The sequence below is a fragment of the Amblyomma americanum genome, chromosome 10, assembly GCF_052857255.1.
Source record: "Amblyomma americanum isolate KBUSLIRL-KWMA chromosome 10, ASM5285725v1, whole genome shotgun sequence".
NCBI classification, from domain to species: Eukaryota; Metazoa; Arthropoda; class Arachnida; order Ixodida; family Ixodidae; genus Amblyomma; species Amblyomma americanum.
The window spans coordinates 29385297-29401762 of NC_135506.1; the positions used below are offsets into that span (position 1 = coordinate 29385297).

The following is a 16466-nucleotide window of genomic DNA, read 5'->3' on the forward strand; positions in this document are numbered from 1 at the left end:
CAAGCACACTGGAAATTGTGTCATTACGTAACATGCACGATGCAATCGCGGAAATACATGAACAGTGACCTGAAGTGAAATAATGTTGGTCATTCTTCGCACAAATCCTTTATTGATGAAAACTATGGCGTTGGAAACACAGGACAAAACGAAGAGAACACCACATGCGCTAACTTTCAACAGATTTCGGAGCGAGAGCTCCACCACGTCATGTTTCGCCAAGGTCACCGGGTGTTGCAGTTTGACCTTCAGCAGGAGAAGCGCCAGAGGTGTGGCTGTGACGTCAGACCACGTGACTCGCCGCAGCTGCGGCCGCCGCGCCACTGCTCCGACCGCGGTGCGACGACCGCCGCTTCGCCCAATGTGGTCATGTGACTATGCACGTGACTCAGCATTCGCTTAATAAGGCAACGCCCCTCTCGCATGCAGTTTCGTCACGGATGAGAGCGCGGCTGACAGTGCGCCTGAAACGCCGGCGAGCCGTTCCAAGCGTCTAATCAACTGTAGCCGAGTGTAATTTAGCCTTCGCTGTCTAACTAGGTTTAGAAGAGTTAAATCGCTCCCTATTTATTTATTCAGTGCACGAAAAGTTTTTGTACACACTCCTATTGTACAGAGAGTCACTTCCCACTGAACCTTCTACGTTTTGTTGGCGGCATCAAGAAACATCATCTCCTACCTTGATATCGACAGAGAGGGAGTGCTCAGGCAATCATCTGTCTAGTTTTTTTTTATTTCTCTAGATTCCTCGATATCTACGATGTTAAATGTTTTCTGCTCCTGTTTATGACTTGGCATTTATTGAATATCAGACTGCATAGACCTGTCTTGCACTCTTGACAGTGTTCAGCAAGGTTGCTTTTACCGTTTTCTGCATTTCTGTTGTGCTTGCGTAGCCTTTAAGTTAGGAAACTCCTAATTCGGCCTATTTAGAGTTTACTGCATGATATCGGCAGGCAATATGCAGCCCCTTCTACAAAGTCATCAAATTTTTTCTTATGCGTGTTATTGAAGATTTTCTTGTTTACAGGAAACAGATTTGTCATTTCACACATTTTTGCCAGTTCGTCTGGTGCTGAATACACTACCCGAACATCTGCTCTCTGCCTTTCATACCCAACAATTCAGTACAAAAGTATTTTTGAGCGTCAAACAGTTTATAAACGCAATTTCTTTCTAATAATGAAAGATTTCAGTATAACAAAAAAATTCTTAGGATTTAGAAAAGCTGTCGACGAAAGCGGGATTGAATACTTGAAAAAGTAGTTTGACTCTTTTCTTGAACAACACAAGTTGGGCACCTTCAGCATCGACGATTTATGGATGCATTTTAAACATTCAGCACTAATATGCACTAGGAAATACGTTCCCCTGAAGTACAAGAAAGAACCTCTCCACAGTCCATGAATTATTCGGGACATAATATATCTAAAGCGTCGCATGAAACGCAATTCAAGCCTCAATTCTTGCACCACGCGTCCAATGCTGCAGTCAGTGCGTACTGAAGTGAAAAAAATTCTTCTGAATACCACATTTTTAACGGTAACATGCACCGTTTTCTAAAGCACCAAGGATGTTTTCGACACATTTAACGGACAGAAAAGGTCCGGTGACCAAAGTCAGACTGAACAATACCGAGACTAGCGATACCTAGTTTATTGTTGACACATTCAAAGCGTATTTTGCTGCTGTATTTTCACATGCTGAGAATCTTAATTCTGAATTCCTATTTCCCAGATACCAGCTGCCGAACCTCTTTTTTTACGGAACAAGACATCCTTTCGTCACTGCTCAACTTATGCATAAAAAAGACTGCTAGTCCAGACGACATACTTAACAGCTTTCTAATTAGGTACGAGGAATGGTGCTCAGGATATCTGGTAATAAAATTTAACGACAGTCTGAAAAAGGCTACCATTCCCAATGATTGGAAAATGGCTAAGGTCATCCCCATTCACAGTTCTGCAGGCAGGACTAGTGTCATTTTAGGCCTTTTTCGTTCCTGTGCACCCGTTAGCAAGGTGATGGAACACTTAATTTTTAAGCACATAAGCAGTTTTCTGGGAATAATTTCTTTTCGGAGGGACAGCATGGTTTTCAACGTGGCCTATCCACCATTACGCAGCTGCTACACACTACTTATGATCTCATGGCAGCTTTCATTGAAGGGGGGGGGGGTCATATTGATATGCCGTTCCTCGACTTCGAAAAGGCATTTGATCGATTCTGTCACATAAGGTTAATGGTGAAGTTAAAAAGTGTATTACAAAATGAACATATTCGGAACTGTCTTGATTCTCACTTATCTGATCGAAAAACAGTACCTCTGTATATAAAACTCGAATACCTCATCTGCCCCCGTATTATCCGTAGTACCGCAAGGTTCTGTCCTTCGACCTCTTCTTTTACTGATTTATTTAAATTACCTGTCTTTGTCTTCTTCTGTACAATGCCAGTTCTTCGCCGATGTCTAAATCGTGTACCAGAAAATCGAATCTGTGCAAGATCAGACCGCCCTACGTGATTACCTCTCTGCAATTAGCAACTGGTGCCAGTCTTGGCGTATGAACCTCATATGATGGCCTCAAGAAAGAAAAAACCGTTAATAATGCAAGTGTCAGGCGGGTTGCTTTAAATATCTGGCCGTTATAATTGACTCCAAGTTAACTTGAAACGCGCAAGTTCACTATGTTGTTTCGGCGTCACTAAAAAGAGCTGTGGTTATTGAAACACGGCACTAGTGCGACAAAACTCACAGCCTTCACGACGCTTGTTAGGCCATTGCTTGATTACGCTGACACTGTGTGGGGCCCTCATACTAAGAAAAACATATACTACATTGAAAGGGTACAAAAGAAGGCACTTAGATTCATCTATAACGCTTACGGTAAAACTATCTTTGTGTCAGACCTTAGGATACGAGCTGGGCTCGGGACACAATAAATGCGCCGTAAACAACACCGCCTATAAATGGTCTACAACATTGACAATAACGATGTCAAAATCAAATTTCGCACATGCATTTCAACGAATCTACGAAAACGAAAGGTAAGCACAGCAGGACAATTGTAATACTGCAGGTGAAAACTGAAGCCAACCGCTTTTCATTCTTTCCTAGAACCACAGCCGAGTGAAACACCTTACCGTATGAAGTTGCTGACATTCCTTCTGTTAAATCTTTTGTAACGGCCGTGTCACCTTATCAAAGATGCAACAAGTATTTTTCGCAATGCTTTTTACTTAGCCATCGGCCTTTCCAAGTGTATGGCTTTTTCTCTCTTTGTTGATTGTGGACATTTCCCGACTGCTGATTGTGAATTGCATACCTTGTTTCCTTGCCGCTGTTAAATGCAGCTCGGCAATGCTGCATTTAACAAAAATAACAACAAAACAAAATAAATAAAACTAGATCGAGGGTGTTTCAACTCGCCAATTCGCCATATTAATACATCAGCTCAACGTTTATTACGTTGTCAGCTCTTTATTTAGTTTATTACCTCTATAAAGGCAATTTTGGTACATCTTGCATACAGCGTTAGAATATTTCTGTGCATTAGAGTTTACTGCGACTAAGGAAGCCTTACCTAGTATTATGATGTTGCGAGCATGCAGATACTAGTGAGAGTAAGACTACGAGTAAAAAGAGATGCAGACAGACGACCAGTTTCTGTACAAAATATTTATTTAGCCGTCTGTGCAACTGCCATATTTAAAAAAAAACATTGCGTTTAGATGTGCTGTTTCACCCGCCTATGCAGTCGAGGAATCCTTAAAAGAAAGCAAAACGATTTTTGAGCGTGGCTAGTAGTTCACGATCCGCAAGTTCCCAGCGTATACGGTGTTCGCCAAGATTGTTATGCTGCATTCAACAAAATTGTTCTCTAGATCGCGTAAGCGGAATAAAGATGCGGAGCAGCAGAATCAGAGCCATTCGAAGCCAGATAGACGATGTCAATGTCGCATCGACTAGCAGGTTAATTGACGAAGCTTGAATTTCATGCTGCCGGTTGTAGCCTTTCCTTGAGCTGTATCTTTGATGCGACATTATCTGTCCAGTGTAGCATAAATTTATCCTATGAGCACAGAGAGCGGCAAGTAACACTGATGAATTCGTCTCAATGCGTACATATACGCGTTCAATGACAAACTTTCAGCAAGCCTACTGCTGAACATGCACAAAAACTCCTCAACAATCAGACCCTCATTCCGCGTCTGCTTTGATAGCAAGTTGAGTAATCTAGCTGCGTGAAATAATTGGTACAAAAATACACCATAAGTTGTCTCATCACAGACGAACTATTCAAGCGCACACATACACCAACACTGAACATAAGTGGTAATATGTAGGAAAGTCCTTCTACTCGCATTCTTTTTAATGACATAAGTCGTGTTCCTTGCGTAGTAACAAATTGCCCGAGTATTTCCTGGGTCCTCATCTGTCCTGCACTCTGAACATCAAGCACTGGTGAAAGTGCGCCGCTGTAGGTCTATTGAACCAATGATCGGAGATTCACTAATTGACCTCGGGTCAAACTGTCACGGACTCGCAGGCGTTTGCCAAGTTAATCTGTAATCAGCATCTGTGGAAATGTATTCTTCATTGTGCGAACGATATGCAAAGTGTCTCATATGCCAGTCACGGCTTTCAGAGCAGACGTATCCTAATCGCACAGGGCAAGATGCAGAAAAAAATAGAATAGCAAAACATGCTCTAATTGCATGGTCTCATCTCTGGAGGCATTATCGCCATTGCCAGCTTGGAGAGCCGCCTACTTCTAATACTATCGTGCAAAAATAACTAACGACTAGGACAGTTTAAGCGTACACAGCTCTTACAAGAATTGTCAATAGACAGTCTATAGAGTTCTTGTTGACTCTATTGCCTTCATTTTTCTCCATTCATAGTCTATAGACAAAAGTGTACAAAAAATGTATGGCCATAAATCTATAGATAGTACATAGACTGTCTATAGGATTTGTATTGCTTATGGACTTTTCTCATTGGGTTTCTCTCTAGAGAGTCTATAGACTTTATAGACAAGTCTATGGACAGTCTATAGACTGTCTAAAGACTTTTTCTAAAAGGCACAGTCGGCTTCCGTCATGTATGTCATAACGAGCCCCTCTTTTTCCCTTCATTTGTGTGCTGAACAGCACGTTGGGGATATTTTGCCTCAGAGAGTTTAAAATATTTACAGCATTTATTACCACTGTGGAACCGCACCGACCGATAATAAAAGTGATAACGGACCCTGTTTGCACGCCCTTCCTTGAGTTACTTTTTTCGCTCGCGTCTCAATCGTTCCGTCCGCATTTTGTTCGTTCCCGATAGCATGACTCCTTACCGGATTCGTTATCTCGTCTCCCTTAATATTTACAACTCTGGATGAAACAAAACGTGAAGAGAGTGATGGGTGAAAACACAGCCGCTCCGGTCTCAAGACGTTCCTATGGGCGCGGCACTACTGGCGATCCTCCCTTACCATCGATTATGGGGAGGACGGCGCACATTACCGCTTGAATGCACATCCTCGCGAGGCTTCCGCTTCTTTAGCACCCTGACGATGACAATCACCCCGACGATGATCCCGCCACTCACAATCACTGCAAGAACGATCAACAGAATCGCCCACCACGCCAGTCCGCCTCGGTAAGAAGACGCAAGGAGCGGGGGCCTTTCGAACGTGACCCTCGCGACGTTCGACACCGACGAATATAGACCGTGCTCGTTCCAGACTCTGGCCGCGAAGTAGAAGTCCTGCGCGGAGCTCTTGTTCCCGCCTGGTAGCAGTGTGTCGGGTAGCGAGAATTGGAGCTGCTGCCTGGAACCGACGGCTCTCGCCGTTATGTTCCCTCCCCTGGTGGTGATCAACACAGCAGTGTCGTAGTTCTTCATGATATCCACCAATTGCGTGCTTGCCCTCAGTTCGATATGGGAAGCTGCGTGTGCGAAGAAAGAAGAAAGCAAGTTATAGGCGACGGTTCCATAATGTGGCCAACAGTGTAATTGTAATCTGTTTTAGGCGATAACGTTCTGTAATCGTATCTCGAGGGTCGTTTATGATGACGGTCATAGTCATTTGTGATACAACAATGAAATTTTTCAGGCGAGTCGGTTACGTACTTTCATATTAACAGCGCATAGACGGCACAAAAGAAGAGGATGACACAACAGCGCTGACTGTCAACTAAATTTTATTCAAGGGCCAGCAGGATTTTGTACCATCTGGCGACCAGAAAGGAAAAAACGCACAAGAACAAAACCAAAAACATACGCTAAAGGTACCAGGTAAGTATGAACCCGACAACGGCGGCTGCGTTTTTATGGAGGAAAAACGCCGCCAAGGCACCCGTGTGTTGTGCGATGTTAGTGCACGTTAAATATCCCCAGGTGGTCGAAATTATTCCGGAGCCCTCCACTACGGCACCTCTTTCTTCCTTTCTTCTTTCACTCCCTCCTTTCTCCCTTTCCTTACGGCGCGGTTCAGGTGTCCAACGATATACGAGACAGATACTGCGCCATTTCCTTTCCCCAAAAACCAATTAATATTATTATTACGCGAAAGGTACAAGCGCTGGCGGTTAGCTGGCACGTGTAAAATGTCACACTCTAGGTGTTTGAATTTTTGGGGGGGCAATGCCACTGATTGTGCGCCTATGCAGTCGTCTTGCAATCTTACAATCATGAAAGCCTCTGGTACCTCTCTTGTTAGTGCGTCTCGGTGTTTTCCTATGACACTGCATTTGGCGTCTTCATTTGGTGTCTTCGGGTCTGCAAAGCACAAGATGACAGCGAAGCTAATTGTGAACTGATTTGCACCAAATGCAATGTCGTAGCAAAACAGCGAACCGCACTAACAAGATAGATACTAGAGGCTTTCGTGATTGTAAAATCGCAAGATTACTGCATTAGCGCGCCATGAGTGGCGTTGTTGTTATTGTTGTTCCCCTCTCAAAATGGCGCATACACGCAAGGGGGATTGGCCATAACCAGGCGATGACTATTTAAATTGCAGATTGCATATGGAAAGCGTGGGATGACCTAACAAAAATTGTGTAACTCTGTTTCCGTAGCAGAGGAGGTTGCAGGAGGTTAGGGCGACCTAACAAACTGAAAATTAGGTAAGGAAAACAGTAAAAAAAGAGAGAGATTGACAGAGAGAGAGTAGGAATTGCAAAAAGTAGTTTTAGGCGCGGTTCAGGTGTCCAACGATATATGAGACAGGTACTGCGCCATTTCCTTTCCCCAAAAAACCAATTATTATTATTATTATTAAATATGAAAGCTTATGATGGTATGGGCAGTACGAAAGCTTATGATGGTAGACGTTTTGATTCTAGGAGATAATTTTGAACGGCAGAGCAAACATTCCCGTTGGTATGGCCAAGCATAGAAGCGCCAAGGGACAGAACAACCGCAGAAGACAGACGCAAATTGAGATTCTGCATTGGGACCTCTAATAGTCGCCTCCGGATCGATGAGTAGTGACGAGCGCCCAAGAAATCAAATACCTCGAGAGTGAAATTTGACACGTCCCAGCTAACCGCCAGCGCTTGTACCTTTCGCGTAATAATAATAATAATTGGTTTTTGGGGAAACGAAATGGCGCAGTATCTTTCTCGTATATCGTTGGACACCTGAACCGCGCAATAAGGGAAGGGATAAAGGAGGGAGTGAAAGAAGAAAGGGAGTAAGAGGTGCTGTAGTGGAGGGCTCCGGAATAATTTCCACCACCTAGGGATCTTTAACGTGCGCTGACATCGCACAGCACACGGGCGCCTTGGCGTTTTTCCTCCATAAAACCACAGCCGCCGTGGTCGGGTTTATAGTTACCTGGTACCTTTCGCGTATATTTTTGGTTTTGTTCTTGTGCGTTTTTTTTTCCTTTCTGGTCACCAGATGGCACAAAATTCTGCTGGCCCTCGAAGAAAATTTATTTGACGGTCAGCGCTGTTGAGTCCTCCTCTTCCTTTGTGCCATTTTTGCGCTGTTAATATGTAAGTCATTTGTGACTCATTTAACCACCACGTGATACATTCTCGTAATGGACCACAGGAAGATGACTGATTTGAGTTGATCATGCTCCTGATAATTGCTGACGTCAATTAATGCGCACAACGGCCAAGGGATCGCAACTTAGAGTGCTTATGAGAGCTGTTGCTGTAAATGTACAGCCTTTATCAAAAATAAAGCGCCCAAGTGGTTCACTTCTGAGCAGCGTATTAGTGCTCCTGCAGCATCCGTGGAAGTTCCAACTTTGGAAGACCTAAGGATAACAGTTTTTCTCATTGTCCAGAGATTTGTAACATTAGAGAGGCACAACAAACCACATGTCATGCCTCAGAAAAAAAAACCCCTTGGTTGTCGTACTTGTGACAAAGGCTCCACACATGAATCTAGAACAACAACGTAAATATGTTGCGAATAAGGGGAGGCGTTCTTTAACCAATGCAGAAAATATTTTACTGTTACTGTACTTAGCAGACCACTCTGTATGAGGATGCTAAGAGCATCACAGAAAGTCAAGCGCACACAAGTGCATACACTGGATTCTCACGAGGAGCACAGAAAGCATGGGTCCCTAGAAATCTCAAAACGGTCTTCCTCGCACTCTGTGCTGACGCCGCGTTATCCCAGAGTTTTAGTATACTAGAGAGGGAGGCATTAGAGTCTCGATTTGTCTCAGCTCAGTCCTCAAACTTATGCTTAAAGCTTCAACACAGCTACAAAATATCATAGGTATGAATGAACAGAAGTAAGCTCCAAAAAGAACATATCAAAATGGGCGTTTCATCGTTCGGCTTCGTGATAATCATTTGCAGATTACTGCTTATGTTGTAAGCACAGCGTGGGACACTGAAGTCTGCTCTTGGTCAGTGCTCTTCTGTCGGTGTATCTTTTACTTGTCCATAATGATTTTTCCCTTTAGTGCCGCAGTACAAAGGCCTCTCGTGCCAAAGAACCCTGAGACTAAATTCGAACATTTAGTATTGTGTGCTTTTCTCGTCTTTCATTTCATTTTTTAATTTAGAAACCTCCTTCACGCGTTATTCATGCGCTATTCAGAACAGCACATTTTACCTGACACCAGCACTCGTGGCACGTGTCACCAACGTGAATAGGAGACACAAGACCAAAGAAAGAAAATGGTAAAAAATGCAGCTCTTCTGAGAAGAGTGGTTAAAAATCAGCAGACAGGGAGGGAAGCTGGTTAGAAGATGATGACGGCTCCAGGCGCTCAGGCCGAGTTTTGCGTCAATCAGTAAGATAGAACTTCCCAACATCAAATTTGACACAGTGCGTGTTGGCAGTGTAGGAGTACTGCGGAACCAAGTCATGGTTTGATTGAGAGAACTGGACGCTGTTCTCGACAGCATACCTCCTGCCGCGCGTTTGATGTTTATAGGAGACTTTTTTTGTAATTCGGAAATGAAAACAAGGTATGGTGTAGTAGCTACTGTTGTCTCTGTTTCGGGTCGCCCCAGGCGTCCCCATAAACATTCCTTCACACAGCCCATTGATTTGTTGAGAACAGTCTGAACAGACTGTTTTAAATTTAGCATGAAAATTTCGGCTATTTCTTTCATGCAATTAATTTTAGTTGGAATACCATCAAACACATTTGTTCTCTAATCCATACTCTTCTCATTTACACCGACTGCTGTTAAAGGAATGTTTCCTGATTCTGATCGGCCGGCGTTTGCGTAACACCACGCCCGGCTGATTGGTCAGCATGCACGTGACGCATGACGTCACTGCAACGGCCAGTAACATCGGGCCACGCAAAACGGTCCGAGCATAGTGACGCCATATGTGAGGGCATAGACAATAATTGACTGCTCCAAAACGAGTGTATAGATGTAGCTTATAAATTTAAAAAAATATATCTGTAGCTGAATTGCACGTTAAACAGTGGTGACCATCTTATGCGTCTTTCTTTAATAACTACTAAGTGTTCTGTCACACGCTAAACGGTGCCGAGGCTCATTTCAAGCTTTCCACTTAACGTCCTAGTTACCCTACTTGATTCCTCACCATTGCCAGAGTTGAGATGGGCTCCTGGGCAGGTCCAAGCCAGAAGGACGACGTGAGTGTCATTGTCAGTCACAAAGGCATCCTCCACTTTCAGGTCCTGGATGGAACCTGGAGGAATCGTCGAGGTCTTGATGTCTTGCGTGAGACGAAAAGATCCTCCTTCTGCATATCTCACGAACTCGGGCGCCTTTTCGCTGGATATGATTTCGGGTTCGGCAACCTCGATGTCTTCGTCCACGTAGAAGAACTGATCGAGAGGAATACCTTGAAAATCGTCGCCCTGTGCCTCATCCGCACCATTGGCGACACCTGGGGAGAAGGCTGAAGGGGAAAGGGTTACACTCATTACAACTTGTCTTCAGCGATACAAACCAAATTACGCCCACAGTTGCTTCAAATATATTGTTCTAATAGCACATAGAAAAGAAAACAAGATTATTCTAGTTTCAGATTGAGGTGGTACGCTATATCAAACATTTTTTTTTGCAGCCCCAGGTGAGGAACGCAGTGCTAAAATTCTGTAGCTGAGCATTCGCTGCATACTTTTTTTATTATACTACTTCTGATCGCACCCCTCTTGCCTCAACTACGCGAAATTCTACTCCGATCTTGCACTGTCTCTTCTACTGTCCTGTCAGTATTCAGTCCTCTTTCCAAGCCTCTGGCTCATCAAGTCCTTTCCTGGCATACCTGACTTGCTGCTTCTCAAGGAGAAATCAGCATGGCCTGGTGTGGCAGGCCATGCTGCAGGCCAACACATTTTAGGCATATGATTGGTATTCTCAAATAAAGTTTTATACTACTACTCCTGAATCTCTTTCGAGTGGTGCCTGAATGATGCGGCTACTTGTACTTTGTGCGTAGTTTCAAGGGCGCCTCCTTGGGTGTTCGATGCGTGCTGAATCCAGACCACACACGATGGCCCGTTCTGGACCAGAACTGTTCACATAGCAACATCCGCGTGACCTAGCCGTGGCGGCTGTCTTTGGGTGCTACCAGTGAGCTCTATGTTAAAATTCGGCATTGTCTGAGACGAAAACTTAGTATTCAGAGCAACATTGTGAGTAATGTTCCTGAAGATTCTCGCAAATTCAATTTTTTACACTGTTATACACTCCCTTTATAATGCCGCCAGGTGTCCCCGGGCGGCGCCTTGAGGACAAAGAAGTGAGTCGCGCGTGCTCTTGGCAGCTGGACACTGCTTGATTCCTTGCGGCCTCTGCCCAGCCTCTTGATTCTGCAACCCATTTGTGACAATATTGCATCTTTCATATCATGACATTTAGCATCAGAGGAGGGAACACTGTCGAGTTGGCCAACAAACAATAATAGGCGAAGTCATAAATGATGCTAGAGACAACTGTGTGGACCGCCCTGTTAACTCGTTTCGTCTTCAACGCAAGGCATTTCCATGCGTTTTTTCGGCTACACGCATTGGCACGTACCCAGCGGTTGTAGGGCGGGCAGTCCTCCCGAAGCCTTGCGTCCTTGTACGATGACCGAATCGCTGCCGCTGACAACGCGAGCCGACACGGAATAGCGGCCCACACCGTGAAACTCCGTGAAGTAACCACTGTAGATGCCGTCGTTGGCCGTGACGTCGGCACCTGCGGAGAGAACGTTTTTCTCAGCCTCTACACACACTTGCAAAAGGCGTTCTGGATCACTTGTGGAGCATGCCAAGTTAACGCGTTCACCGAGTAATGTGCGCGGCCATGAACACCTCGGGCAGTACGCAAAGTTCGTTCCAGATACGGAGCACTTACAAATTGAGTGCAATGTAAACCAGCCTTGACTTCTTCCTGCGGCTCTTATAGACCCGCTTGTGCGACCATAGTGCAGCTTCCGCTGCCAATGTTAACTCCCATAGAAATAATGTGCGTGCTCCTAAAAAGCAGAGTTCTGTGCATGTCTGCCATAGGGCTGTCCAAAGTTACCCACTTATGACCACAAAACATTCTTTTTGCTTGCAGGAATCACGTCACGGTACAGGGTAGTTGTCTGCCCTTCCGTTTTATGCATTACCAAAAGTTTTCAGTCCGCTGTGCCTTTTGTCCGTACTGTGCGGTCGACAGTAAATGTTTGCAACAGACAGTACGACCACTCCTGCTGACGCCGATTAGTCACATCGCATCGCATGATCGCCTGTAGATTTTTTCATACCATCTTTATCTGAAAATCACTTCTACGGCTGTCATAAAATAGAAGGGGCTTGTCAAGCCATACCGCAGTAACAGGAGTAGGAACAGGTGTATTTCGCGTACGCTGGAATGCGGCTTGAATGCTTGGATTTCCGCATTAGCACCGTTTGCATCGTTATTTCCATCCTTTTTTTTTTAATTTGTACCCTGGTTAGAGCCTCCCAGTAATCGTTTATCGCGTATTGGCTGACCCTGAGTTAGGAGAATGTGATCTTGAAAAAAAACAAGCTGACTTATACGCGAGTAAATATTGTCACGAAGTGGTGACTGCAATCCGGGGAGCAGAACGCCAGCGAAAAATGGCAACTAAACAAAACTTTATTTGGGCTGACTTGCGCCCACAATGGACTGAATCACAAGCGTGCTCGGCGCTCGTCGAACAGAATGCCCGCCGCTGAAGTCCGTGCTCAATTTAACGCTGATAGCGAACTTTCGAGATAAAGCGTGCAAAGTTACTAGAACGTTCTGGAACAACGTAGAATCAGCTCTGCCTGGATGGGATCATTGGAGATAAATCTGGTCGCGTCTTGCATCGCAAACAAAGCGATAAAGTGGCGTACCGGCAGTTTTAAGAATGAGCAAACACTGCAAATATTCGCGGCAATATGGTGATCCGAGCGCTATACAAAAGCGCCCCTCAAGGCTTGCGAAAGCAGAAATTTTTAGATTTCTCAGCACCATGTCAGCGAGGTATCACTACTTGAAAATGAAGAGCCCACCGGAGTGAAGGCAGCGATGTACCTAAGCCGTCGTCGAAGAGCTCCACTTCGACCTCGTAAGGCCGTGTGGGCCTGATTACGGTGGCCGTGACCCTGGCGTGCAACACCACCTTCTGACCCTTGGTGACCTCGGCGTAGATGACCGCCTCTGCCGCCTTTGCCACCTCTGTCTTCTTCAGGAAGGCTCGCACCAGCACGGGTTCTTCCGTGGCGCCGCTCGCCAAGGACGTGGCACGTATGTGGATATCGGCCTCACCACCACTGAGGGTGTGAGACACGACCAGCGTCCAGGTACCAGGCTGCGTGCGTGTACGAATACGAAAATCAATGCAGCTTTTCCCCTCTTTCGAAAGGCGTAGCTCGAAGGTTAATCAAGTGTTCAATGAAGAGTGACGGATTTCGAGCTTTTAAAAAATGTAAGCACATGGATGTGCACACAGTTTGAGATGTAATTCAAGCCGTCGTAGCCATGAAATCCTAAATTGAAAATTGGTTGTTGGGGCAAAGGAAATAGTGCAGTATCTGTGTCACATCTCTGCGGACACTTAAACCGCGCCCTAAGAGAAGGAATAAAGGAGGGAGTGAAAGAACAGGGAAAGAGATGCCGTAATGGAGGGCTCCGGATTAATTTCGACCACCTGGGGATCTTTAACGTGCACTGACATTCACAGCGCACGGGCGCCTTTGCGTTTCGCCTTCCGTCGAAACGCGGCCGCCGCGGTCGGGTTCGGCCCCGGGTACTCCGGATCAGGAGCGGAACGCGCTAACCATTGAGCCACCGCGGCGGGTATCTTAACGCGACGCCATTGTGGTGCGGCCGCATTACCAACGAGAGAGATTCCGCAAGACTGTACACTTATCGGGCAGCCTATGTAATGCAATGCAGAGTGCGTAATGCAGTTCACCCCTTCATAATCACAGAAACTTCGCTTGTGATTGAGCATTGCTTAGCCCGGCGCCATTTTTGTACGGTCGGAACGCCTGTTTGTATACATCTAAGAACCAGCCTTCTAACAACTGCACTACCAAAAGGCCATCTTTCTCAAAGCTAGTCACACAAAGCTAGTTTTGAATTAAACAGATCTGCTACTCGCGGTGAGGTGGCTCATGTAAGTAAAGCAGCGTGAACTTTTAGTTCGACTGATGACAGTTTCCCCTGCCTCACTATCATGCAGCAACCATTATTTACCAGCTCCTCATTTATTGCTCAATTTATGTAGCAAAGCTCCTCATTTATTGTTCAATTTATGTAGCAAGGTTGTACAGAAACTAGCGTGGCGCCATGGTAGCGTAAAGGAGAAGGCGCCAGTCACGTAGCCGCATGTTTCTTGGTTCAACGTCAGCTACTGAACATGCCAAACGCCCATTCCTCTGTTTTGTCGAAAAGTTTCTGGGACAAACGATCTGAGAACAGATTCTCAGTGCAGCGGAGCCGCAAAACAATTCTTGTCAAATAGCACAGGAGCCCATTATGCAAATTAAAACTCAGAAGCATTAATGAGAATGAAAGACAAGTCGGCGCATTTTTGACAAGTATTCGGATCGGAACTGTTTAGCGATGGAAATGTTTGCTCCAGCACCTCCTCCTGTTGCATCTCGAGCTCGTGTGTGCACATAATTTGCGCAACTTGTAAAGATACTGATAAAATATTCTTATTTGCGCCGTGCAAACGTTATAGCTTGTTATTCTTGACTGCAATAAAGCATCGTCATACATCCACGCACCACTTCGTGTTGTATGCGAAACGTCAGATGCAGGTACGTAATCGTCCACAAATGAACAAGTCCCAGCACCCCTGCGAAGAAACAAACATTCCCTGCTGCACTTTTCTAGAATAGCATTTACGCTTTTATTGTGTAAATTAAGTGCACATCCTAGCAAGCGCAAAGCGTTGAATACCACGTGTCGCCGCCGTAGAAACATCATTAGCCACATCTCCCACTGCTTCTATTTTTATTAATGGGTTCGCGTGCTTTTTGGCGATGAAACAAACACCACGCATACAGAAAAGCAGGTGAGAAAGCAACAGGCTTAATATACTGTAGTAAATGTTTCCCATTACAGACGCCGGTACGAAAAATATCTTGAAACCTCATCTCCACAGGTTAGAGTGGAAAAATATTTTAGCAGCTTGACCCAATTTAGGTTTTTGACTAGATGCGCGTTATTACTGATATTTTTTTTTTCAATCTGAATGCACAGTTATGCTGTCAGCACCTCTCTGTCGAGCACGTACCGTTGCGATTCCCGGGATCTTGAACATTATGTAATTGCCTTTCTTCGCCGGTCCAGAATCCAGGCAGTCCTGGCAGGGTTTGCCATCGGGGTAGAGCAGCTCTGCTTTGAGGCTAACCGCATCCTTGGAGAGCATCGAAATTACGGTCTCGTTACCCAGGTCGGCATCAATGACGATCTTGAACTCTCGCTTTGCCACCACTTTGGCAGACTGCTCGAAAACCTTAAGAAAAAGAGACGAAAGCCCCGTCAAGCTTCGTGCGGTGAAGGCTTCATAAGCAAGAAATTTTACGTGATAGCAATAAAAGCACCGTGCGGACGAAATGAATAATCAGCCATGAAATTCGCCCATTGGCTGGAGGAAAGCGTCGTCACAAGACCGCAGCATTCACATTGGCTGGATGAAGTGACGTTTACCAGACCGGAAGTAGCGTCACTTGCCACTGCCAACGCATCATATAATGAGGTGTCCCGTGAATTGTTTTCTTTGCTTGTTGCCATTTTCTTTTCGTTTCTCGGATTTTACGACAGGAGAAATCTCTTAGCATGGTCGTTTCTCAGTTTTGATGCGAACCCTATCCACCAGAATGGTGATAGGGCCGGCGAGATTCATAAATGCCAACCGTGTCGAAAGTTCTAGTGATGTTTTCTTGTTGTGCCAGAACGTATCTTGGCTACTCCGCCATGTATTTCAACACATGCGCAGTGCTCAGGACTGTTTCAGTTGCACAAGAACGTTCTTTCTTTTGTTCTGGTATGAAGAAACTAACACAGCGAGAATGCCTCCGAAACCAACCGTGTGTCCAACACAACACTATTGTTTTTTTTCCGACAACGGAGCATTCACAAAGGAATTCTCATTTCAAGTATTTGCATAATAATATAAACAATATTATTAATTCATTCTTATCGCCTTCGTGCTCATTACTATCCAGAACGGCTCCGGAAGAATACGGCGCTGCCTCTTTGCTAACCGTTTTCGTATTACAAGCCTACACCGTAATGTCAGGTGACTCCAGTGCTGTTAGATCTCAGCAAGCAACAAAGTTCGAACCTTTCAGAATAAGGGCTTGAGGCGCAGTAGTGCAATATGAAATGAACGGAAGCGCTACGACAAAGGCAAAAGAAAAGGAGAACACCTTTTCTTTGTGCTTTCTTGTACCGCTGTCGTTTCGCCGCCTTCATTTCATTTGGAATCTTTTCACAAGATATTGAAGCCAGGTGCCACGAGTCAAATTTAATACAGAAGGCGACTCGTCCGCAAAATTTATTAC

The 16466-nt window shown here is 45.1% G+C and overlaps 1 protein-coding gene across 2 annotated transcripts in view; it reads right to left on the reverse strand.

The window, feature by feature from the left end:
* Nucleotides 1-3659: 3659 nt before the first annotated feature.
* The window catches only part of LOC144106169 (calcium-activated chloride channel regulator 1-like), a 36193-nt gene continuing 23386 nt past the window's right edge, over nucleotides 3660-16466 (reverse strand). For both annotated transcript variants that reach the window (XM_077638911.1, XM_077638910.1), the window contains exons 10-14: nucleotides 15194-15415; nucleotides 12979-13255; nucleotides 11482-11643; nucleotides 10037-10357; nucleotides 3660-5940 (exon numbers count right to left, since the gene is read on the reverse strand). In XM_077638911.1, the coding sequence (XP_077495037.1) occupies nucleotides 5480-5940; nucleotides 10037-10357; nucleotides 11482-11643; nucleotides 12979-13255; nucleotides 15194-15415 (1443 nt within the window). In that variant the 3' untranslated portion in view covers nucleotides 3660-5479. The remainder of the gene's footprint in view (nucleotides 5941-10036; nucleotides 10358-11481; nucleotides 11644-12978; nucleotides 13256-15193; nucleotides 15416-16466) is intronic.